General features: G+C 43.0%; 1 protein-coding gene across 1 annotated transcript; it reads right to left on the bottom strand.

The window, feature by feature from the left end:
• Nucleotides 1–1,949: 1,949 nt before the first annotated feature.
• Nucleotides 1,950–9,805, bottom strand: wbp1 (WW domain binding protein 1). Its single transcript, XM_056291078.1, has 4 exons — nucleotides 9,604–9,805; nucleotides 8,631–8,733; nucleotides 7,065–7,232; nucleotides 1,950–3,174 (listed from the first exon to the last, which is right to left on the bottom strand). The coding sequence occupies exons 1-4, from the start codon at nucleotides 9,664–9,666 to the stop codon at nucleotides 2,648–2,650; spliced, it is 861 nt and encodes a 286-aa protein (XP_056147053.1). The 5' UTR covers nucleotides 9,667–9,805; the 3' UTR covers nucleotides 1,950–2,647.
• Nucleotides 9,806–25,057: the final 15,252 nt, after the last annotated feature.

The raw sequence follows: 25,057 nt of genomic DNA on the forward strand, positions 1-25,057 counted from the left end.
CACTACTACCACAATGCTTCCAAACACATTCAGGACAACCAACACATCACAGAGGAGCATGCAGTAGTCACAACAAAATATGCAGCTGTGCTAACACTGACTGCACTGAGCAGCAGAGCCCTCACCCACTTCAATTCCCCTGTGCACCCTTCCTCCACTGCCAATGGAAAATACCACTGCAAATCTCTGGCATTGGTGAGTGCTACAGAGGCCACGGCAAGCAAAGACTGTACTAGCTAGCTAGCTTCCCAACAGTATAGCATGGCTTATATAGTCACAACAACATGATGAAACTAGACCAGGGCATCTATACTTAAACCCTGGTCAATTCTCCAGCCCTCACACCAGGGTACTGAGTCTAGTGGCCTTTGTAGATGGTGTCGTGTTAAGGAAACAGATGACAGATGGGGGGGGGGGGGCAGTACAATTTGCTGCAAGAGTTTGTCAAAATTCTAAGGTAATTTCAAATTATTTAACTATTTTGACCATGTAAATAAATGCTAATCTAAACACAAACACAAAAGTCCATGCCTCATGCAAATTACTAGTGCTCTTCCTTGTTAATCAAATGGTGTTAAGCCTGTTGGTTAGTGAATATATTCCACCAGGCACAAGGGCACTTTATAGATTATACATACTGTACAAGACGCCACCCTTCTATACTGCCATAAAACCTCTTTCACTCAATAGTACTCGTTCCATGGGCTCCTAGTCAACAGCTTTGTGACTCAAGTCATAGCTGTATTGACTTCATAGAAAATGTTTTGCAATAAAAAGAAAAAGCAAGGTCCTCCTTCATCTTGAATATGTCGACAACACACCTCTCTGTAGGATAAGGAGCAGTGTCCTCTGACCCCACCCATGCACTATTGCTAAAACATAGCTTCAAAGAAACTGATTTGTAGACAACTGGATAGAACAACCAAAATGGTTATTTTGTTCTTGGATGTAAGTGTGACATAGCAACATATCATATGAGTGGAGTCTACCACTTAATACCATGCAGTCAGGTAAGAGGGGGAAATTGGGAAGTGGGTGGGTTAATGCTACTGAGGCTAACTTCAAAGAGTTAGGAAGCGAACAAAGGCGACTATTCTTCCCCTGTCCACTTCCTGTTTTCTGGTCTTCCCAACGTTGCATTCAAAGACCCCAGTAACATCTGCTATTAAGATGCAATCTGTATCTGGATATATTATCTAGATAAAGAAAAAGTATATGTTAATGCAAGATGAAATGCCAACATGCTTTGCAACCAGATCTTCCAGACCTGTTTTCAAAGGTTGTGGATCTCGACCAACGACAGCAAATGAAATCCCTTCAGTATGAGGAAAAAGCACTGTCCAAAAGCTAGAAACTACAGACACCATCACCATTACCAAATGTTGTCAATGTTTTTCCTACTCATTCCAAAGTTTGTCACAGCCTCGACAGACAGACACCATTCTCCCCCAACAGTAAGCGTTCCTTTCCTCTAATCCACAATTCACATGCTGTAGTAGAGTTCAAGTAAAGCAGCACACACGCAATTATCTTTTTTGTTTTGTTTTCTAGAACTAGTCTTAAAACATGAACGCTTTCATTATGAAGTATAGTAACAAGTGCCATCTTTGAAATTAGATGACTACAGACCAACCTTCCGTCTCCCCAGTACTCATCTGCTTTGCATTGTGTGCTTTGAAAAAACAAAAACAAAAAAACACTACAGAATGCAGCAAACAGCAGTGCGTAAAAACGCAAAAAGGGGCGATTCGGTTCTTTAGAATCCATTTGGCACACCCAGATACAGACTACATATTAATAACAGGTATAGAGGATGTGTAAACAATACAAAAGTCTCAAGGACTGTAAAAACTCCTTAAGACTCCATAAAGGAAAACACTAAACTCTGACATCACCCTGCAGCTGTGCCCTAGATTACACACACGAATGCGCATGCGTATGGAAATGACACACACACAAAAGACAGAAAGCCCTAGGAAAATGAGAGATGATGTGATGTTGTTGTCCAGTTAGTCTTGGATCTAAGGGGGATGCATTTTTTTTGTGTTTTTGACCCCCGTTTGGTGGTAGTAGCAAGGGGAGGTGTGTGTTGTTGACCATAAAGGTATACTATTAGCTGGCCATTCAATCAAATGTAACATGTCAGATGAATGAATGGCCAAAAACTACCAGGGAAGAGCATGAGAGAGGGGAAACAGGGATGGCAGTGCCTTAGACAGGATGAGAAGAAGTTGGGGAAACAGTTCTGCTTTCAATCACAATCGTTTTATTGTCCCTCTCTCTACTGCCTGGGCAACCTAACTTGAGCCCATACACATTCTAAATGAGAACATCAACATATGTTTGCTTGTTGCTCCATGGGGGGAAAAAAACATTTAGGAACCATCCACAAACATTGAAGAACTAAACCACAAAGTTATCCACACAATGAGTTATTTGTATTTTCTAAGCAAACTGTTGAGTTTGTTATCATCCTCATCATCATTTCCATGTCAAAATGATAGCTGACACAACAAAACAACACAGTTGCAGTGATGATGATGATGATAACAACTCTCGTGTATGACTATCTAAAAACAAGCCCAGCAGCATCAACAGTAAGCCAGAATGGTTGGCTGGTTAGTTGGTTGGAAGGCTAGGCTAGAGATCAGACCATGTGGTCTCCAGTGCTAGTGCTGGGGGTCTGGGTTGGGGGCTCAGTGGTGCATTCTTTGTGTCTGAAGGTGTGTTGCTGACGTCCAGAGCAACAGTCTCCCCCACCAACCTGGCATACTCTTTGCTCCTCATCGCTCTCCTCCTCAAGCCCTGAGCTCTCATCTACATCCAGCTGGCACACGCACACCTCAATCCCTGAATCACCCGTCACATGCCGGCGCCGGGTAACAACCTCTTCCTCCTCTTCTGTTGCTACAAAGGAAGCGCCAAGTGTGTCGTCTCCTGACAGATGCTGCGTTTGGCTGGGTCTTGCCACCACTTCCTGATCTGTCGATGACCCTGAAGCATGAGGCCCATCCTCTGCTGGGGTTTCAAGCACCAAGGCAGCTTCTGACTGGCTGGCTGAGAGAAGGAGGGATGGAGTGGTCTCAGGAGGGATTTCAGAATATGGTGGAGGAGGTGTCGGGGGATGGCCCACTACCTCTTCATAGTCAGGAAGCTTGCAGTCATTCCAGAATCCTGAAAGTCAACAAATACACAAGCTTTAGCCCAAATAGCATGATCTCCATAAAAATATCTTAAGTCTGTTCATCAGGTAACACTCATCCTCATTACCAAGCGTGATATAGCTAGCACCAACGCAACAATCACCCCCCGTAAAACTATGAATGAATTTTATTGTTTTGAATCAACGTAGAATGTGTTATTTTCTTGGTTTGATGGTAGCAAAGATGCTAAAATTATGCCTTTTTATCTTGTCATACCAATATGCCATTAGCACAAAGTCTCTTTGATTAATCACTGTCCATAAGAAAATATACACCTTATATGTTAACACACACACACACACACACACACACACACACACACACACACACACACACACACACACACACACACACACACACACACACACACACAAAGACAGACATGCAAGGACACGGACTGAGAACATGGATTGACTGAGTGTTGCAACATCCACACTGACCAAGAAGCAAATTGTAGCTCAATACTCAAACATCAATAGAAGGGCGCTACTATGGCCTTGTTCAGACTGCCAGCCCAAATCCAATTTTTTTTGCGTATCCAGGTTGATTTTAGAAAGTCTGGACAAAAAACAAAAAAACATGAAATGTGATTTTTGCAAATAGGATCTAAACCACATTTGGAGGTGGTTTGAAATGTGTTTCCAATTGGATTTCTACAGATGCATCTCAGTCTGGATGCTGTGGCCACCCAAATCGGATTTCAAACTGTCTTTCTCGTCACTCGTCAAAACACAACGACGACGTCAAATCCAGAGTGCCCAACAGGACTGCAGCACGGAACATCTCAATGTATACCAGCCTCCTCCATTGATGAGTTTGTCTGGTGCGATGGAGGAGTTCTGCACCGTGACCTGACAGCGGGATTGTAAATGATGGGTCTCCACTTCTCATACTTCCACATTGATAAACCGAATCACTAGTGTACGTAATTACTCACGCCTATTTTGTTACCACAGCAACCCATGCAGACAGGTTGGTGATGTCTGGACACACATCTGAACACTTGCAAATAATAGTACGGACAGTCGGTCGATTTGCCTGCAGTCTGAACTAGGCCTATCACAGCTAGAGATTGAGAGGCTCCAACAGAATGGCCATCTGACTCAAAAGCATGGAGAGCAGCATGGAGACAAAGGGCTGCCCCTGAGGCAGGAGCACAGGGTTAAAGACCCAACTGACATAACCTTACCAACAACGGCAACTGAATCCACAGAGCTACAGATGAGAATCATGGCCAGACTAAACATAGTCGTCCTCGCCCGACTCCCACAGGTCACTGACAAAGTCCCATCAGAAGAGATGCGAGCAGATGTTAACACAGCTCTGCTCACTATCTCCACTACAAAAATCACCAAAAAAAACCAATGAGCTTGTATATGACAATGCAACAGTAATCCTGGAGATGCTTGGTACAAGATTAAGATTACAAGCCACAGAGAGTACCCTCCATAGAGGAGAAGGTTGGAGGCCATGATCAAGGCAGCTTGGAGAGATTTTAGCTAGCTAACAGGTGCAAGAGGAAGTAACGAAAGACATGTCCTGGCTGAAAAAGAGGTACAGCAAGTTGGCCATAAGTGAGGCCCTGTAGACTGCAAAACAAAGACTCATAACTCTGGCTACTACGCTAAAGAGATAAACCAGAGAAGCAGAGGTCAAGAGAATAAATGGCCTGTTCTCCAAAGAACTATCCAGAAAGTACTCTCAGCTGCAGGGGAACAATGGCACAAGAGCAGACCCACCCAGAGCTGAGACTGAGCAAGAAGGAGGCATCACACAACTCCAATGCCCAGTGGTTGGTGGGCCTAATTGCAGATCACAGCAACCTCCCAGAACAAGTCACAGTCATCGTCACAACAGCAGACATTGAACAGCGTTGCCTTTTGCCAACTGTCATTTACGGTCTCCGGGGGGGTCGAATACAGATTTTGTCGTCGATTACCATGGCAATGATTGAAGGCTTCGAAGCATTCAAGTCAGCCCTAGTTTCAACCATTGTAATATTGCCCACAACATTTCCTCACCCTAATCTATGGACGCCATGTAATACGACAAGATACAGCTGAAATACATTTACAATAACTCCTCCAATAACAAGTATTCTTGAAAACTCTGTTAACAAGTTAGCATTTATTAGCTGCTGTTGCAAAGAAACCATTATCAACATTCTTGATACATCATCTCATCATCATCTATCATCTCATGCATGCACAGAGGCATGACATGTTTTTTTCATACAACACTAACTGATGAAAACATGCCGATTTACGTTTGTTTGAACACTTCAAAAAATTGGCTTGAAATTTCTAACTGGACACTTTTATTCTAGAAAATGTCAAAAATATTTCTAAACTCACATACAGGTTGTGTCTATACTGTTACAGAAAACAGTTTGCAAAGAAATTAAATTGTTACAAAGCTGATGCGACTAATTTGAAATAATTTCTGTCTATACATATGACATGCCTATCAAGATTTACAAATGAATTTATTTTAGACAAGCGAGTCCTACAGTCTGGCTCTATATGATCTTAGCACTGCTTATGACGTCATTGATCACGTTGTTTACGGGTTTTTAGCGGCCAAATTATATAATTGTTCTCAATAAAACATGCCATTTTGCCACAATCAAATGTCCCCAATCACTAATTGCAATTTCACAGTCATTTTTCATATCTTCCCTGGTGAACTTGATGTGGTTGTCCACGGACCACACTAACTCTGTGGACAACCACATCAAGTTCACCAGGGAGGAAGTGAAAAATGACAGATTAGCCTTCTTAGACTGTGAAATTGCAATTTGTAATAGGGGACATTTGATTGTTGATGTTTACCGTAAACCAAGACATACTGATCAGTACTTAAGGTTTGACTCTCATCATCCACTGGAGCACAAATTAGGAGTCATCAGGACACTGTACCACTGAGCTGACAATGCCCCTACTGACACAGCAGCTGGGGAAGGGGAGAAATCCCACATTAACCAGGCCTTGGTTAAGTGTGGTTATCCTAACTGGCTGTTTGTCAAAGCCAGGAAGACCCCGAATTAGTGCACCAGCCGATCAAAGACAGGAGAAGGACAACAGCTGCCTAAGCGTAAAGCAGTGGTGATTCCGGATGTAGCGGGAGTGTCGGAACAGTTTATGCATATTTTCCAAACACTGCATCCCAGTAGCCTTCAAACCCCAAAACAAGCTGTGCCAGAAATTGGTCCACCCCAAGGATCAGGTCTCCTGGCGCAAATGGAGCAATATAGTGTACGCTGTTAAGTGCCGGGATGATTGCCATGAATTGTACATCGAGGAAACCAAACAGACGCTGGCCAAAAGGATGGCACAACACAGAAAAGCTAACGCATCAGGCCAGGACTCTGCAGTCTACACCCATCTACAGGCCAGTGGCTACTCTTTCAAGGATGAGGATGAGCACATCCTTGATAGGGAGGAATGCTGGTTTGAATGGGGAGTCAACAAGGCCATCAACGTTGAAGAGGGAACAACAATTCCTGAACCGAGGGGGGGACCTAAGAATACATCTGTCGCCACCTTACAATGCTGTGATTGCAACCATTCCCAAATCCTGTGTACACATTGCTCACACATTGAAACTCTTGTTAATGCTCTTGTCAACTTTACATATGAAACCGATCATTGTTTTTGGTCATTGTGCCACTGTATTGTACTATATAAGGGTGAGGATACCTGCAGTCACTTGAGACCGAAGAGGTCACTTAGATGAATGATGAAACATTTCTCTCTCAATAATGTTGTGTCCAGATAAACTCATTCAACTTTCTGTGATATATAATGTAACCATTTTCAAAGATAACTTTTAACCTCTTCACATTTGTGTCACACTACTCACTTAGGTTGAATGGTGGAGGGGAGATGAAGGAGCTGGAGGCTCCCTGATAAGCCATCAAGCTGATCTCACGTTGCCGCTGCTCCTGCTGCAGACGCATTTTAACCCTCCTGTGTCGGTAGGCACAGCAGCAGCTTAGCATGATAATCAGGGTCCAAACCAGCCAGAACCCTGTGAAAGGATAGGGGTTCAGTGTAGTGTTATCATCACTAGAGGTCAGCTGAATTCCCCCTTATGAACAACAGGTAACTGACAAATACTTGTGCCGGTAATACAACAATACTATTGAAAATAATGAATAGTGGCACCACAAAAGACTATCAATATCTATCAATATTCCATGGTTTCATTTTTGCTATATCAGCACCACATGCAAGTTATGATTTTATGTGTAAGTGTTAAATGTGATCAGCAAAATACATCGAATCACAAACTTAATTCTTCCTTCAGTATGTTCTAACTGTTTTGTGACATTACATTTCTTTCAGTTTTAATGATTTAATTAATATTTTAGGAAATCTATCAGAAATTAATTCAACTGTATTAGGCACTATTCTGGGACATATTTTAATTATCGATTAGTGTATCTATCCATTTCTCACTGTGTGAATGGAAAGTCCTCTGATACTGCAACTATGATTTAGGCCTTCACAAATAAACTTGACCAACTTTGGCCTTAGGTTAATGCACAGACTATATTAGTTATTCCCTTTGGTACTGTTCCCTTCAGAAAAGTAGTTTTACGATAAGGTAAGCATACTATCCAAAGACCTTCTATGCTGCCTTAATAGAAGACTGATCTGAGTTTACCCTTTGTGTATTTTCCTTGGGCATAACAACCCTTGGTAACTGTCATGACAGCCCAGGTGACTTAGACAAAAATTCAATGCTGAACTTGAATTTAAGGGTTGAAAGAATAATTTGTAAAAGAGAATTTGGGAAAACATCCATTCAAAACTGTTGATAACTCATTTTAATTACAAGAAATTATATCACTATTCACAAGTTCTGAGAATTCACATATCCTAATTATACAAAAAATGTAAGCTGACTTGTCTTACCACTATTACGCCACCATTTTAAATTATTATTTTCAAAAACGTTGGTTTTATGAATGAAAGTGGTCCATAGTGGAAGTAAATGGCAATGAAGCCCTAACTTATTAAATACTAAATCAGTATACCTTTATTCTAGTCGTGTAAGGATAATAACTGTACTAACAAAAATAAATGACCCGATCTTTGCCTTTTTCAGAAATTAATATTGGTTCACAGTTCCTAACCAACCAGCACATTATTCCAATCGCATTACTCTTTTTTTTTTATCAATATTTGGCCTAGTAGCTTCTTGCTCAAGATGATACTAATGTAATTTTACAGATTAGGCAATGCTAGTGACTGTCACAAGACACTGAAATATGCTGAAATAAATAGGATAGAAAATTAGAGAGATGGTGATTTTACCTCCGTAAAACAACTGCTGGAGGGTGTCAAAATACCCAGCTGGTCCGAGATATGAACAGAGATGAACATAATATGAACTAAGAATTTGAAAAGAATGAGAACTTACACCACAGCTCATAGTAGTAGGTGCAGCACTTTGTCTCCCCACAACAGTACCCCATTTCGCAGCGGTACTGGTCATTGTTTACCCCCAAACAGAACTCCTTTCCCTTGGACACACACACACACACACACACACACACACACACACACACACACACACACACACACACACACACACACACACACACACACACATTTGAATGTTAACACACATAAACAAGCAAAGTGAACTGACACAAAACAATGCAAGACTGTATGTATATATTCAAGCAAGAGTGACTTCATACAATCGTTTGATTTCCACCTGTGCTTTTTGTCGCTTGAGTGTTATGTATTCGTGTTTTCATGACCCACAACCGAGATAAAAGGAAAAATCCTGGTTAGCGTCGTGCTATCTTTCTAACGCCAATGTCAAGCCTTAACTCTTAAATAAGTCACCAGCTGCAGACACGTTAGGAGCTACCAGTTTGAAAGTCAACATTGCAAGTCACCGCTTAAAGTCAAGGTAATTTAATACAAACACAGCATATGGGATGTATCTAATGCCCTAGCATGACGTTATTTACCCGTGCAAGAATCGTATCATGAAATGCAAGCGGAGAAAAGATTCAAACAGGCTAACCTTAAACTATCTTTGTGCTGCCCTGCCTCACTAGCCACCAACTCAGCCTTATGATAAACACGACGCACGCCTGTGTAATACTTGCCAAATAGCTACTCTTTAAATCCTTAATCCAAAGCGAAAGTCTCAGTTCGAACAATAAACGTGGAAAACTTGAAAACTACCCAAATACCAACGATAGACTTATCGACAGACTGACGTCATGCGAAGTTTAGCTGGCGAACTGTGCCCAGTATCCTTTGTAGTGCGAACAAAAAAAAAACAAAAAAACACAATAGAAGGCCTGCTCCCCGGAACGATCCCCGGGCTCAACTGAAACAGACGGCCGAGCCACGGAGCGCTAGCTACGGCTTACCTGCACTAGACACGTCCCAGCACACAGCAGACCTACAATGGATCCCAGCGTTTTCTGTGGCATCTTTCTGGGTTGCTAGCCGTAAACACGACGGGAATCATATAGCAGTTGTTCGACAACTCAGGGAGGACTGGGTGATCCGATTGGCCTCCTCCTGTTGGGTGGCTGACATTTATACTGGCTCTTACCTGGAAGACACTGTTTAACCCAGCCCGCGGAGCGGAAATGGATGGCGGCGCACCAGTCACTGGAGGGCGATAGAGTGGCTCTTTTTTTTAATCTAGATCAGGGGTCTTCACTGTTTTTCAGGCCAAGGACCCCTTAGCTGAAAAAGAGACGGAGCAGGGAGCCCCTCATACATATATTGTATAAAATTGTGTTGCATATTAAACTGGGCCTACAATAACGTGCACAGTGGCCTATAGTGCCAAGTATAAACATACTGTGGCGAGCTGGCGTGGAAGGAGTCGAGAGGCAGAGATCTATGAATGGCAGCTCCCATGTCCCATACACAGCACGACCCCGCGAGTGCTCTTTTATTTACACACTAACCAAAACTACAACACAATGGCCTCCCCCCCTCCCTCCCCGAGGTCACAACTGGCGACGTCAGTCTAAGTCACGGTCCTACAGTCAGACAGTCAGTCAGTAAAATGTCGTCTACTTAGTCCCGGTCGAACCTCCAAACAAACAACACAACAATAACAAAAACATCCACACAACATCATTAAAACACAATTTTATCCTGAACGTTAACAGTCCCATCAGCCTTTGCGCTCCCCCAGCGCAGAACCGCCAACAGTCAGAGCGACCACATCCTCCGGTCACTACATAGCCCCCACCTGAGGGGTCAGTTGTCCTCAACGACCCCATTTTCCAATACATACTCCCTCAAATGTCCAGGGTGTTGTCACTGGCGAACAGGCCACCTGGGGCTCACAGGAAGCGCTACTGGTGGAGAGGCACGCCATGCCTCTCTGGGGGCGTGGAGGCATGGCGTGGCGTGCTACTGGGGGAGAGGCATGGTATGGCGTGCTACTGTCACCCCCAGCCCCAAAAACAGTCGGAGCAAGGGGGCGGTATGGGGAGAGTCTGTCCTGGTGCAGCACCTCCATGGGCCCCTGGCCGGGCATGCGCACCCAGTGCACCACCTGAGACAGCCAGCCCAGGACCTCTCCGGGCCCCTGCCAGTGACTGCGAACCTTGGGGGAAATTCCCTTCTTCGACCGGGCGCAACTGGCGACGTCGGTCTAAGTTACGGTCCTACAGTCAGCCAGTCAGTAAAATTGTCGTCTACTTAGTCTGAGTCGAACCCCCAAACAACACAACAATAATAAAATCATGAACACAACATCACCAAAACACAATTTACCACTGGGACTACTGGATTTCACCTTTCACGTCCGATCTAGTTATTCCTTCTGCCCTTGGTATTTCTCCAGCTTCTCATGATCTTTCTTCCTGGTGTTGCCGTCGCTCGGGATTGCTACATCGATCACTACTGCTGCCTTCTTTTCCTTGTCGACCACCACAATATCTGGTTGGTTAGCCAGCACGTGCTTGTCAGTCTGGAACTTTAAGTCCCACAGGATCTTAGCTCAGCCATTCTCAACCACCTTTGGCGGAGAGTTGAGCTGTCTCAAGGGTGTCTTTGCACGGCCTGCACCTTGGGTCTTGTATGGTCTAGTAGATCCTTGCCTCGACTGATCTGGTCCTGAGTGCCCGTTCTTGCGCCACTATGATCAGAGCCTCTGGGCTGTCCTTCAGTCCAACCTTTTCTAGCGACCGGTAGGATTTCTCGATATCAGCCAACTCTTATATCTGTCGATAGTACATCCAAGGGAGGGGCTTAGTCCTCCATGATACTTCGTATTCTTCCACCCCACTCTCTGTCTTCTGCTGCCTGAGGTACGCACTCAGCAGTTCATCCCGGGGGTCCTCTTTCTGATGTACTTTCGGATGTTCCTTGTTTCATCCTGGATGAAACCCTAACCCTCGGCCCCCATCTTTTCACTTATCATACAGTCTCAGGCTGCTGGACATCGGTTGGAGCCTTCCATGTCTTGTGAGGAGTTTCCGTGTCCGGATATCTGTGACTTTTACCTCCTCCTTTGGCCAGTTTATTATTCCAGCTGGGTATCTGATGATTGGTAGGGCATATGTGTTGATGGCTTGGATCTTATTTTTCCCATTCAGCTGGCTCCTCAGGACCTGCCTCACTCTCTGGAGGTATTTGTAGCGGGCCTCCTTTCTGCCTCCTCATGGTTTCCATTTGCCTGTGGAATTTTCATTTCATTATTATTTATTCCACTCATGGTAATGCACAGCTCCAGACAGAATACCCAGGTACTTGTAACTGTCCTGTATGTCTGTTATCCTGCCGTCTGGCAATTCAAACCCTTCAGTCATCACCGCCTTTCCTCTTTTTACCACCATTCAACCATACCTGTCCAGTCCAAATGACATCCCAATATTGTTGTTGTAGATCCTGGTTAGGTGGATCAGCAAGTCATTCCTGGCATACAGCTTGATGTCATCCATGTACAGGAGGTGGTTGATGGTAACTCCACTTCTGAAATCCAAAGGAGTTGAATCAAGTACAACTGGACTTGGTATATATCCGTGAAGACGTATACAGAAAAAGATATATAGATATATACCAAGTCCGGTTGCACTTGATTCAACTCCTTTGGATAACCATGACCTGGATGAATGAGAAAATTCACAGACATGTCCACTTCTGAAACTGTACCCATATCCACTCCTTGAGATGATCTGGCTGAGGGGGTTCTGGGCTATGCAGAAAAGCAGGGGGGATAGTGCATCACCTCGGTATATATAATATAATAACCTGCCTGCTGCCATCAGACAAGCAGAGTCTGTGGAGTCCTTTAAATCCAGACTTAAAACTCATCTTTTTTGCCTTAGCCTACAATTAGTTGCCTTTAAGTTGAATGCTTCACAACCTGTACTGCATGGTGGGTTGGTTTCTGTCTCAATGAATTTACCAACCACTGTTCTGCCGACGAGGTTATAATGTATTGACTATTGCAAGCTGTTCTCTTCTCTCACATGTCTTTTCTCTCTCTCTCTCTCTCTCTCTCTCTCTCTCTCTCTCTCTCTCTCTCTCTCTCTCTCTCTCCCTCTCCCTCTCTCTCTCTCAATGATGTCTTCTCCTTTTCTGTGATGTCTTCTCCTTTTCTGTGTGATGGCTTCTCCTTTTCTGTGATGTCTTCTCCTTTTCTGTGATGTCTTCTCCTTTCTCTTTCTCTTTAACGTATTGATTTGCAAACTGTTCTCTTCTCTCACATGTCTTTTCTCTCTCTCAATGTTGTCTTCTCCTTTCTCTTTTTCTGTGTGAATGGTGTGATGTGAGTCTCCCTTGTGTGCACGTGCAGTCTGTCCTCCTCCCAGGTCTCCAGGGTGATGGTGGTCGCCACCTGGACACTGCTTGGCATCCCCCTCATCACATTTTCTTTTTATGTATCTTATAAATCTATAATTTTGTTATCATGTTTCAATGTTTTATCCTTCTCTCACTAAGCTGTGTGACAATTTTTTTTTAACATGGTGGTGCTGGTAGCGTGGCTCGGGTCCTGGGCTGGTCCAGTGGCATCTGGACTCTGCTTGTTATCCTTCTCATCATATTCTTCATATATTTTATAATTCCATTACAATTCTGTTATCCTCTTCCAATGTTGTATTCTATAAATTATGTAAAGACAATATCCACAAAATCACAATAATGTGTCTGACATTCTTGTGTAAGAAGTGGGTTTGTTGTGACGCGTCTAGTGTGTTAGTGTAGTGTTGTGTGTCTGTCACGTCTCACTCTCAACCTTCACCACTGGCTTGCAGAAATGTGAACAGGAGAGCCGAACACCTACGTCTCTCTCCACCAGTGCATAGCCTCTCCAACAGCAAGTCCTATGTACTGCCTCCTCGTGGCGACACACGGTAACTGGGTACACCTTGGACCCAGGCTGAACTACAAGGGACTCGGAGAAGTTCTGGCCCCTAGATGTGCGGTACGCAGGCCCACTGGTGTGTGGATATTCCCTGATGCCCACGAACCAGCCCCCAGCTATGGTTAAATAGTGCCACCGCCTAGTGGATACCTCGGGAGAGGAATAGGCTACGGGAGTAAACCCCTACAGAAAATCAACGTCTACAGTGCTGCTGTTTTTTGTTTTTCTTGCCCTTTTGTATGTGTTTAAGTCTGAGAGTACTGCTGGCGTCGTGTGTGGCTGCCGCTTCTCCCTCTCATAGCGCCCCCTTCCCATACACCCCTATATGTTTGTGCTATGTTTATCTGTTGTCTTGTTTCACCGCCGTTTATTGTGAAGCGACCAAGTGTTAGAAAAGCGCTGTATAAGATTGATTTATTAACGTGCATGGAAGTAGACACGTTAGCCCTTGGATAACGGGCCGGACCCTTCAGCCGAGGGGTTGCCGAGATACGGGTTCGCGTCCCGGCTGCGACAGTTCCTGTGGTTACCCACCGAATTCGCTACATTATTATTATCCATTGCACGTTGTCGATCTTGGGAGAACCCTCCTCTGTTGCTCTCCCTGTGGTTTCTTCCTATTTTTTTCCCCCCTGTAGATCAGTGACTGTGTCATTGATGTTATCGAGGCTGCTCCAGCACAGCACTACCCAGACGACTGTGAATGTCAGGACAGTAAAAGGGTCACATAACACACTGGACACCGAACAGTCACATATGAAAACACCTACAGCTGTGCTACCTGCTAAGACAACTGGAAGTCTGTACACAACACGCTATGATCGTGTCAGAAAGCCAAATCCTAATGTAACCGGTTATTTTCTTGCCCGGTGCGGGATTCGATATGGGGTGTACTGCACCACAAGGCGACATCACTAACCGCTCGGCTAAAGGGTCAGACTCGTTAGCTAGGGACTAATGTGTCTTACTAGTAGTTTACACTAAGTATAAAGATTGAGTCAATTTGTCAGCTCAAAATTTGAAGGTCGTTTCAGGTATCTTCACATATAAAAGACCTAATTTTGTGTTAAAGTATAACTATATGCTTTGCTAAGACAACTATTTTCATATTATTCATTAAGGGCAAATTGTTTTCTTTGCATTTGATAATTCTCACTCAGTGATTATTGAACAGTTATTTAATGTATGTTATTCGAAGGTTTGTTCAATATATGTTATTCAGTAAGTATTGCGACTTGACAACATGGTTTTGTTATGGTATGAGCATGAGCTAAGAAAGGGGGATGTAGATCATTGATGATGTTATTGAGCCACTGCAGACACCGTACTGAGGAACACTCAGTTATACAGGTTACCGGGTGAGGGCCCGCGAAGCGATAGTGCTGGATGCCAGCTACACGTATGTCGTCTTATTGCATCCTCGTCGTGTTGGTTAATAAACCAGGTTATGAATACTAACCCTGCGTCATTCATGAGAACACGAAACACCCCCTGTTAAAGGTTTTTGGGGGGGTTTGTTGTTTTTTTTAGGGACTTGTTCCTTATCTGATGTGAGGCTCTAAGAACGGGATGTTGTGTTGTTGTAAAGCCCCTTGAGGCAAATTTGTAATTTGTGATATTGGGCTATACAAATAAAATTGACTTCACTTGACTTGCCTATATGCCACTTTTGATGGTTACCTGTGTGATTGTCTTTGAGTTGGCCTCTAGTGTTGCTTTCCATTGCCACATTGAGTTCTTGATGAAGGCCATTAGTGTCCTGCCGGCTTTGTATCGTGCCAATGTGACCGGTGTACTTTTTGATTGCGTTGTGTAGGAAAGACAGGACAACTTCTCTCATGCATGGGATCTGTATTCTGTCGCATATAAACAAAACAGGACAGGTTTCAGAAAACGTCACATCATCTCCTGCTGTAGCCTACGCAAGAATCAGGACCCACATTAGACATAAGACACATTAGGAATGGATAAAATACATTACAGGGGCAGACAAAATGAACACATACCTCCTTCTACATGTCCAAAGCGGGAAAGAGGCAGAAGTCAGGGGGGACATATGTTTTAGAGCAGCGGTCGGGAACCTATGGCTCGCGAGCCATATATGGCTCTTCCGGTGACGGCATATGGCTCCCAGACAATTTTGAGTTGAAAATTATTTTTTTTTCAAAAAAATCAGTTTGGAACTGATTTTAAAATACTTGTGATATTTCTTAATAATACTGTGTCATTTTAAAGTAAACAGAAATTAGTTTTGAAGATAAATTTCACGGGTCACGGGTCACCCGTGGGTCGGGTCGGGAACCAATGGCTCGCGAGCATGTCCGGGTCATTGTAAAGGTGAAGAAATCAATTTTATCAGATAGCCAACTCGTTTATCCGCTTCAACCCTTGTAACGGAAAAGATGGCGAAAAGAAAAAAAGACGATGATTACCGTGCATTCCAGGCTGCGTGGACAGAGGAATTTGCATTTGTGGAGAGAGCAGGATCTGCGGTATGTCTAATATGCAATGATAAAATTGCATCGATGAAACGGTCAAATATAAAGCGGCACTTCGATACGCACCATGCTTCATTTGCATCGAAATATCCAGCGGGGGAAAGCAGGAAAAGGGCATGCGAGGAGCTACAGCGGAGAGTGCAGACGAGTCAGCAGCAACTACGTGTGGACCAAGCAAGGTGACGGGAATTCCGCTAGCTTTGCGGGGGCTTTGGCAATAGTAAGGAATGGAAAGTCATTCACAGATGGCGAGTATGCCAAAACATTCATGCTTGATGTGGCCAATGAACTGTTTGATGACTTCCCAAATAAAGACAAGATAATCAAACGAATAAAAGACATGCCCCTGTCAGCAAGAACTGTGCACGATCGTAGCATCATGATGGCAAATCAAGTCGAGGAAACACAAATTAAGGACATAAACGCCGGGACATACTTTTCTCTCGCGTTAGATGAGTCAACAGACGTTAGCCATCTATCTCAGTGCAGTATCATTGCCAGGTATGCTGCAGGTGACACACTGCGTGAGGAAAGCTTGGCTGTTTTGCCAATGAAAGGGACAACAAGAGGAGAGGATTTATTCATGTCTTTCATGGAGTTTGCTAAAGAAAAAGAACTACCGATGGATAAACTTATTTCTGTCTGTACTGATGGTGCACCCTGTATGTTGGGGAAGAACAAAGGATTTTTAGCGCTTCTCCGTGAACATGAAAAGAGAGCCATCCTAAGTTTTCATTGCATCCTGCACCAGGAGGCGCTTTGCGCTCAGACGTGTGGCCAGGAGCTTGGTGAGGTGATGTCTCTGGTCATTCGAGTGGTCAACTTTATTGTTGCCCGAGCTTTAAATGATCGCCAGTTTAAAGCTCTGTTAGAAGAAGTTGGGAATCATTATCCCGGTCTGCTTTTACACAGCAACGTGCGTTGGTTGTCAAGGGGGAAGGTGCTCAGCCGTTTTGCAGCTTGCCTGAGTGAAATCCGGACTTTTCTTGAAATGAAAGGCGTCAAGCATCCTGAGCTAGACAACACTGACTGGCTCCTGCAGTTTCACTATCTCGTGGACATAACTGGCCATCTGAACCAGCTCAATGTGAAAATGCAAGGTATTGGAAATACAATCTCATCCCTTCAACAAGCAGTGTTTGCATTTGAAAGCAAGCCGGAAGTCTTTCTCAGGGACATTGAAACAGGTCGTCTTCTGCACTTTGAAAGACTGCAACAATTTAGAGATGCATGCTTAGCAAGTGACTCCACTCAACATCTGGATCTCCAGCAGCTAGCTGGCTTTACGTTCAATCTCCTGCAGTCATTCAAAGCACGTTTTGGAGAATTTCGTGCGCGCACTGGTCTTTTCAAGTTCATCACTCATCCACATGAGTGTGCAGTGGACAAAATCGACCTGACATGCATCCCCGGGGTCTCTATCGGAGACTTTGAGCTGGAAGTTGCTGACCTGAAGGCATCAGACATGTGGATGAGTAAGTTCAAGTCACTTAATGGAGAGTTGGAAAGTCTTGCGCGACAGCGAGCAGAGCTGGCGAGGGAACACAAGTGGACAGAAATGAAAAATCTTCAACCTGAAGACCAGCTGATTCTTAAAACTTGGAACGAGCTTCCTGTGACATACCACACAATGCAGCGTGTGAGTATTGCCGTATTGACCATGTTTGGCTCTACATATGCATGTGAACAGTCTTTCTCGCATATGAGGAACATTAAGACCAACCTACGCTCACGTTTAACTGATGGAAGCCTCAACGCCTGCATGAAGCTCAACCTCACCACGTATGAACCAGACTACAAGGCCATCAGCAAAACCATGCAGCACCAGAAGTCGCATTAAAAGTAAGACATATTTAATTTATTATACGTTAAAAATACTATATGGCTCTCAATGAAATATATTTAGAAATATTTGGCTTTTATGGCTCTCCCAGTCAAAAAGGTTCCCGACCCCTGTTTTAGAGCTACTAACAGGAAATGGCGTCACAACAGGGAGGGGCTACTAACAGGAAATTGCGTCACAACAAGGAGGGGCTACTATAAGCGTTTCCTGATGATATAATAACATAAAATAACAATGTTGGCAATGAAAATAATAATAATAATAATAATAATAATAATAATAATAATCATGTGGTGATACTTTGTGTAATTATATAACATTTTTTGGTTATGACGTTTTTAACCATGCTACACCAAGCTCTCCAGTAACTGTGTGGAGCATTGAATCATATGCTTTCTTGTAGTCAATCCAGGCTTTGCTTGGGTTTTTTTTTCTTTTATTCTTCTTTTTTTGGTGCGGTCTTAGAGTCTTGGGTGACTTCTCTATCAACAAATAGCTGATGCTTTGACCCTCTGGCGTTGTTCCCAATTATTTTCTGTTTCACTCATGTGACTTGTGTGTCCATTCAGCTTAGCTGCTATAATGCCTGACAAGAACTCCCATGTTGTGGAGAGGCAGGTTAGCAGCTGGTAGTTTGAAGGTGTTGCACCCTTATGGAGATCAGTATTGTTCTCCCTGTGTTAGCCAGTCAGGTTGAGACTGATATTATCAGCTGGCTCATCTGTGTACCCAGGCATTCATGGAGTGCCATTACTTTAGCCAGCAGGTGTGAATCATGTCAGGGCCCGGTTCAGCCAGCTCTTCATGTTTCAGACTCGTCACTGGATGTTGGCCACTGTAATTGGTTCTTGTTCTGGGATATTGCTGTGGTCTGCTCTTAGATCCACCAGAATTAGTGTTGTTGATGCTTCCTTTTCCTATATATCCTTGCAGTATCGTTTGGTCTCTGCTCTGGGTGGGTTTACCCTTGTGCCATTCTTACTCTGCAGCTGGGAGCACACTTTGGATGGTTCTTTGAGGAACAGGCCATTTACTCTTTTGGCTTTTACTTCTCTAGTGTAGCTCTACAGCCTGGTGGCCAGAGCTGTGAGCCTTAATTTGGCAGTTTCTAGGGCCTCACTTATGGACATGCTATACTTCTTCAACCAGGACCTGTCTTTCATTACACCTTTCTGCACCTCTGTTAACTGGCTAAAATCTCTCAGTGCTGCTTTGAGCTTAGCTTACAGCCTTCTCTTCCATGGAGGGTACTATTGGTGACCTGTGTTCTTAATCCTGTACCCAAGCAACTCCAGGATTATGCAGTGGCATACACAAGCTCATTGGTCACTGTTATGGTGGAGGTTGAGATGTTGCATAGGGCTGTGTTCACAACCGCAAGCAGGCTTTATGATGGTACGTTGTCACTGAGTCATGGAAGCCGAGCCAGAGGGTTGACAGTCTTTAGTCTGGCCATGATTCTCATTTGAACCTCAATAGCTTCAGCTGTCATGGCTGTTAGGATTGTTTCAGCTGGTTGGAGTCTGGCCTCAGGTATCTCCTGCCTACTGGGCAACCATCCAGGGTGCTGAACTATATAGTCAACCTCTTGGAGCCTCTCCATCTTAAGTTGTGACAGAAGCATCCTTCTATTGATGTTGGAGCATTGAGCCACTAGTTGCTTCTGAGTCAGTGTGGAAGTAGGTCTCCTACTGGTCCATAGTTTCCACATTCGCTTCATTATAGCCCCTTTCCTGGGGTCTGCTGTTATAATAGCATTCCATAAGTTCCAGGTTCTCAGCCCTTGTCCCTGAATGTCTTGTTCCAGTAGCCCATTTCTCATGAGGTTGTCCTGGTCCCCCCCAATACCTGAAGTGGACCTTGTTAACACAGGCAATATCCGAGCCGGTATGACTCCATTCATACTATTTTCTCTCATGTCTGAGGTGGTTGGCTTGTATAGCAGTAGGAGTCTAAGCCATGGGCTCTTACTGGAAACTCATCCCAACTGGGGTTTGAACCCCCGATCTCCAACGGAAAAGCTGGCATTCCTACCTACTGAGCGATCCAGCTTCTATATATATATTTAAAAATATATAAATATATATACACTACCGTTCAAAAGTTTGGGATCACCCAAACAATTTCGTGTTTTCCATGAAAAGTCACACTTATTCACCACCATATGTTGTGAAATGAATAGAAAATAGAGTCAAGACATTGACAAGGTTAGAAATAATGATTTTTATTTGAAATAAGATTTTTTTTACATCAAACTTTGCTTTCGTCAAAGAATCCTCCATTTGCAGCAATTACAGCATTGCAGACCTTTGGCATTCTAGCTGTTAATTTGTTGAGGTAATCTGGAGAAATTGCACCCCACGCTTCCAGAAGCAGCTCCCACAAGTTGGATTGGTTGGATGGGCACTTCTTTGAGCAGATTGAGTTTCTGGAGCATCACATTTGTGGGGTCAATTAAACGCTCAAAATGGCCAGAAAAAGAGAACTTTCATCTGAAACTCGACAGTCTATTCTTGTTCTTAGAAATGAAGGCTATTCCATGCGAGAAATTGCTAAGAAATTGAAGATTTCCTACACCGGTGTGTACTACTCCCTTCAGAGGACAGCACAAACAGGCTCTAACAGGTACTATTTAATGAAGATGCCAGTTGGGGACCTGTGAGGCGTCTGTTTCTCAAACTAGAGACTCTAATGTACTTATCTTCTTGCTCAGTTGTGCAACGCGGCCTCCCACTTCTTTTTCTACTCTGGTTAGAGCCTGTTTGTGCTGTCCTCTGAAGGGAGTAGTACACACCGGTGTAGGAAATCTTCAATTTCTTAGCAATTTCTCGCATGGAATAGCCTTCATTTCTAAGAACAAGAATAGACTGTCGAGTTTCAGATGAAAGTTCTCTTTTTCTGGCCATTTTGAGCGTTTAATTGACCCCACAAATGTGATGCTCCAGAAACTCAATCTGCTCAAAGAAGTGCCCATCCAACCAATCCAACTTGTGGGAGCTGCTTCTGGAAGCGTGGGGTGCAATTTCTCCAGATTACCTCAACAAATTAACAGCTAGAATGCCAAAGGTCTGCAATGCTGTAATTGCTGCAAATGGAGGATTCTTTGACGAAAGCAAAGTTTGATGAAAAAAAAATCTTATTTCAAATACAAATCATTATTTCTAACCTTGTCAATGTCTTGACTCTATTTTCTATTCATTTCACAACATATGGTGGTGAATAAGTGTGACTTTTCATGGAAAACACAAAATTGTTTGGGTGATCCCAAACTTTTGAACGGTAGTGTACGTATACACACACACACACACACACACACACACACACACATATATATATATATATATATATATATATATATATATATATAGGAGTGGAAGTGTGTCCATCTGATGAATGGGCGTGTGCCCCAGCTCCATTTTATACACTAATTTTATTCCCACCCATTCATTTCTAATGACCAGTCAGTTTTGACTGGGAACACCACAAGTGTACAAATGTTAAATAAAACATCCGAAATTTAATCAGAATTATCAAAATTTATTTTGTGTGTTCAGATGCCCCGTGTGGAAAAAGCCATGAAACCTTATGACAATCAGATTAAATGAACTACATTTTTCAGAGAGAAAGCTTTTTAACCGGTGCAATTCGACCAGAACACAACAGGAGAGTTAAATTTGTATACATCAATCCCAAGTGAGATATGTGGGACCCTTTAATAGAAGAAAGAAAGAAAGAAAGTCACTTTATTTTTACATTGTATTCTTACAATGAAATTTGTCTTCTTGCTGTGAGGAAACAATGCTAACCACTGGGCCACTGTGCTGCCATAGGCTCTAACATAGCTGCAATAGGCTCTGGTATCTCCTATCTGGCATTGCAGACAAAGTCTGAGTAAATCTAAACAATATGTTGAGTGTTTCGATAATTGTTCAGTCACAGTTAAGATAATATGTCACTACATGCTGTAATCTGCTAAACTATCTCGAGATATACAATATACAGTGAAAGAAGTAATCAAAGATTGAATACAACTAAAACACAGTTATCATGAAGACTGAGAAAATATGGCCCAGGGTGTAAAAAACTTAAACCTCAAATGATGAATACGTTATTGCCTAGATCATTTCCAGGGCTGCTCGGAAGGAGACAACCAGAACAACAGAAAAGGAAACTTTCTGCATCTGCAGGTGTTGTCAAAACTGCCAGCCTCCGTTTCTGTGCCCTCCCAAGACCCACCACAATAGTTGTTAAAGGTTAGCAGGAAACGTGTTGAATGCAAGCTGATCTTGGAAAGAAAGCAGTTTCTATTCTTTGAACAGCTCTTATTCTGAGGTGAAGTCCTTCAGAATTTTGAGACAATATTGTGTTGAATTTTGTCATTAATTTCTTTGTTAAAGGTTAAAACTTTATATATTTTAAACATGTGATCTGCTGTTAATGTGTCTGATGTGAAATAACTGTTTATATACGTATATATACATTAAAACTCCTGCACAATTGTCAAAGAACTGGCGAAAGTGTATCCCAAGCTTGGTGACCTCTATGGAGAACGGATGCTTTATAAAGCCACTGAAAATGAATTTATTGCCCGACAAGTTTTTTTTTTTTTACTTATTCTATGCTTACATTACTGTAATATTTCTAACAACAGCTCTACTGGCTCCTCGTCTTGTCTGGCATTAAAGGACTTGTTTTACTGAAACTCTGCCTTGAGTCTGCCTGTGTCGGCATATTGAGTTCAACCTTGCATTCAGATCTCAGACTCTCTCTCCTCATTAAGAAGGCACAACAGAGAGTACACTTTCTGAGATATCTTGAAAAATTCAGGATGTCCACCAAAACCCTGGTCAATTTCTATCAGACTACCATAGAGAACATCCTTACTGGAAGCATACTGGTGTGGTTTGGCAACCTGACTGAACAGGACCACAAACAACTGAGAAGGATAGTAAAAATGGCAGCAAAGATCATAGGAACAGCACTGCCACAGCTTCAGGACACTTACACAACCCACTGCAGAAGGAAGGCCCTAAGTATCATGGAGGACACCAGCCACCCTGCACATGGTCTGTTCTCTCTGCTTCCCTCAGGACAATGCGTACAGAGCATCAGAGCTCCAACCAGCTGCCTCAAAGACAGTTTTTACCCCCTAGACCAGCAGTGTCTAACCATGTGCAATGGAGAGCCATGTGTATGCTGGTTTTCATTCCAGCCCGACTCCACACCAGATGATTTCACTGATACGTTCTTCCTCTTTGGTTGAAGGGTTGCTAATCAGTGAAATCACCTGGCATGGAGCCCGGCTGGAATGAAAATCTGCATACACATGGCTCTCCATGGCACATGGTTAGCCACCCCTGCCCTAGACGGTCAGAATATTGAACAGTAGACATCTTACATAACTTTCATTGATTTATTATTTTTTGGGATTTTTGGTTTCTTATTAATTGTTTTTTATTATTATGTATTATTTCCTTATCTATAGTTTAAGGGCTGAAATTGCCAGGGCATATGCAGTTCATTGCATTTGAAGGTACATGGTACTTTTTATATGTGTATGACAATAAAATGAACTTGAACTTGAACTTGTTTATATATGGACCTTTGCAAGGCTGCAGAGGAGCAAGACAAAGGCCTTCTCTTATTTTATTGAAAAGTAAGCATAAATTGGTCATCTTCTTTTCGCTACTTATTTTCATTCTCTATTCATATTAATTATTTGAACATTTCACATGTTTGAAACTTATTTAAGTTAATAAAACATCTGGGACTTCACAGGAGATTCTGCCCTTGGCGAAGGTGTTACTTGATACATACTATATCCTCTCCGCCAGAGATGTGCAGTGATACTTCATTATCTAACATGTTACAAAATACTTATCCTGGACTGCCTTCTCTTTCCTCAAAAGTGCGGGGACGTTTCAAATCAGACATCCTTTCCCACTGACTTTAAAAGGTAACCAGTTGATTAGAAGTCATTGGTCAGACCTTTCTTCATGCAGAATTTAACATCTTACTAGTTCAGAAGAAAAACCATTATCATTTAAGAGGAAGTAAAAGTGTATCTTATTGAATGGCGTGAGACTAGAGGACCAGGAGACAGAATATTGCAAAATAATTATTATTGATGTCCACTAACCCAGCCACTGGGGATGCACAAGCCAGTGCATTCTTAGTGCCGGTCCCAAGCCCGGATAAATAGGGAGTGTTGCATCAGGAAGGGCATCCAGCGTAAATCCTTTGCCAAATCAAATATGCGGATCAAAAATCAAATTTCCATACCGGCTTGGTCGAGGCCCGCGTTACCGACGACTGCCACCGGTACTGTTGGCCAACAGGGTGCCGGTGGAAACTATGCTACTGTTGGGCAAAGGAGGATATACAGGTGGCTGGCATAACAGAGGAAGATGCAGAGGACAGGAAGTGATGGAAATGGATGATCCGCTGTGGTGACCCCCCCCCCCCCCAATGGGAGCCACAAATCAAACCACTGGAAAGCATTTCACTGAGCTACACTCATACCATTGGGTCTTTTTATTTTTCTATATTCCTGTTTAAGCTTATGTATTTTGTTCCTCCACTGTTTTACAGTTTTTACTCCCGTTGAAGCCCTTTTGTCGGATGGTTTGGTAAACTCTCATTTCAAATATTTGATCCCAATTGTTTTTGTATGACGAATGCGCCTCATCTGACCACGACTGTGCACATATTTTTGTTTTATTTTTTTTTAGTTTGGTCAGATTAAAGTTGAGCAAAAAACGAAAACAAAAGCTAGTTATATCATAGTCATATCAGCATTCCAACTGGGCTTTCCTGAGCTCCTCTTGGAACAGTCGATAATAGCCAGGTAATGGAAATGGGGAATACATGGTAGGAGGCCAAACAGTAAAGAAAGACCAGCAGAATTTATTCTTAATATTTGACCTATTGACCTTTTGGCTTTGTTTTTTGTTTTTGTTTTTGTGTGTGTGTGTGTGTGTGTGTGTGTGTGTGTGTGTGTGTGTGTGTGTGTGTGTGTGTTTTTAGCAGAACAAAATGCATAAAGACATTTGCTACTGAACAGTATTTGCATGTGAGTGTAAGTGTGCACGTGGTTTTGCTTCACTTATCAGTGCGTTCATTGATTAAATTAACTTTTTGAATAG

This window comes from Lampris incognitus, chromosome 12 (genome assembly GCF_029633865.1).
Source record: "Lampris incognitus isolate fLamInc1 chromosome 12, fLamInc1.hap2, whole genome shotgun sequence".
NCBI classification, from domain to species: domain Eukaryota; kingdom Metazoa; phylum Chordata; class Actinopteri; order Lampriformes; family Lampridae; genus Lampris; species Lampris incognitus.

Coding starts and splice junctions, on each gene's coding strand:
- wbp1 (XM_056291078.1), bottom strand. CDS start 9,666: ATGCCACAGAAAACGCTGGGATCCATTGTAGGTCTGCTGTGTGCTGGG. Junction 7,233..8,630: donor CTACTACTATGAGCTGTGGT/GTAAGTTCTCAT, acceptor ATCCTTTCACAG/GGTTCTGGCTGGTTTGGACC. Junction 3,175..7,064: donor CCCTCCACCATTCAACCTAA/GTGAGTAGTGTG, acceptor GTTGACTTTCAG/GATTCTGGAATGACTGCAAG.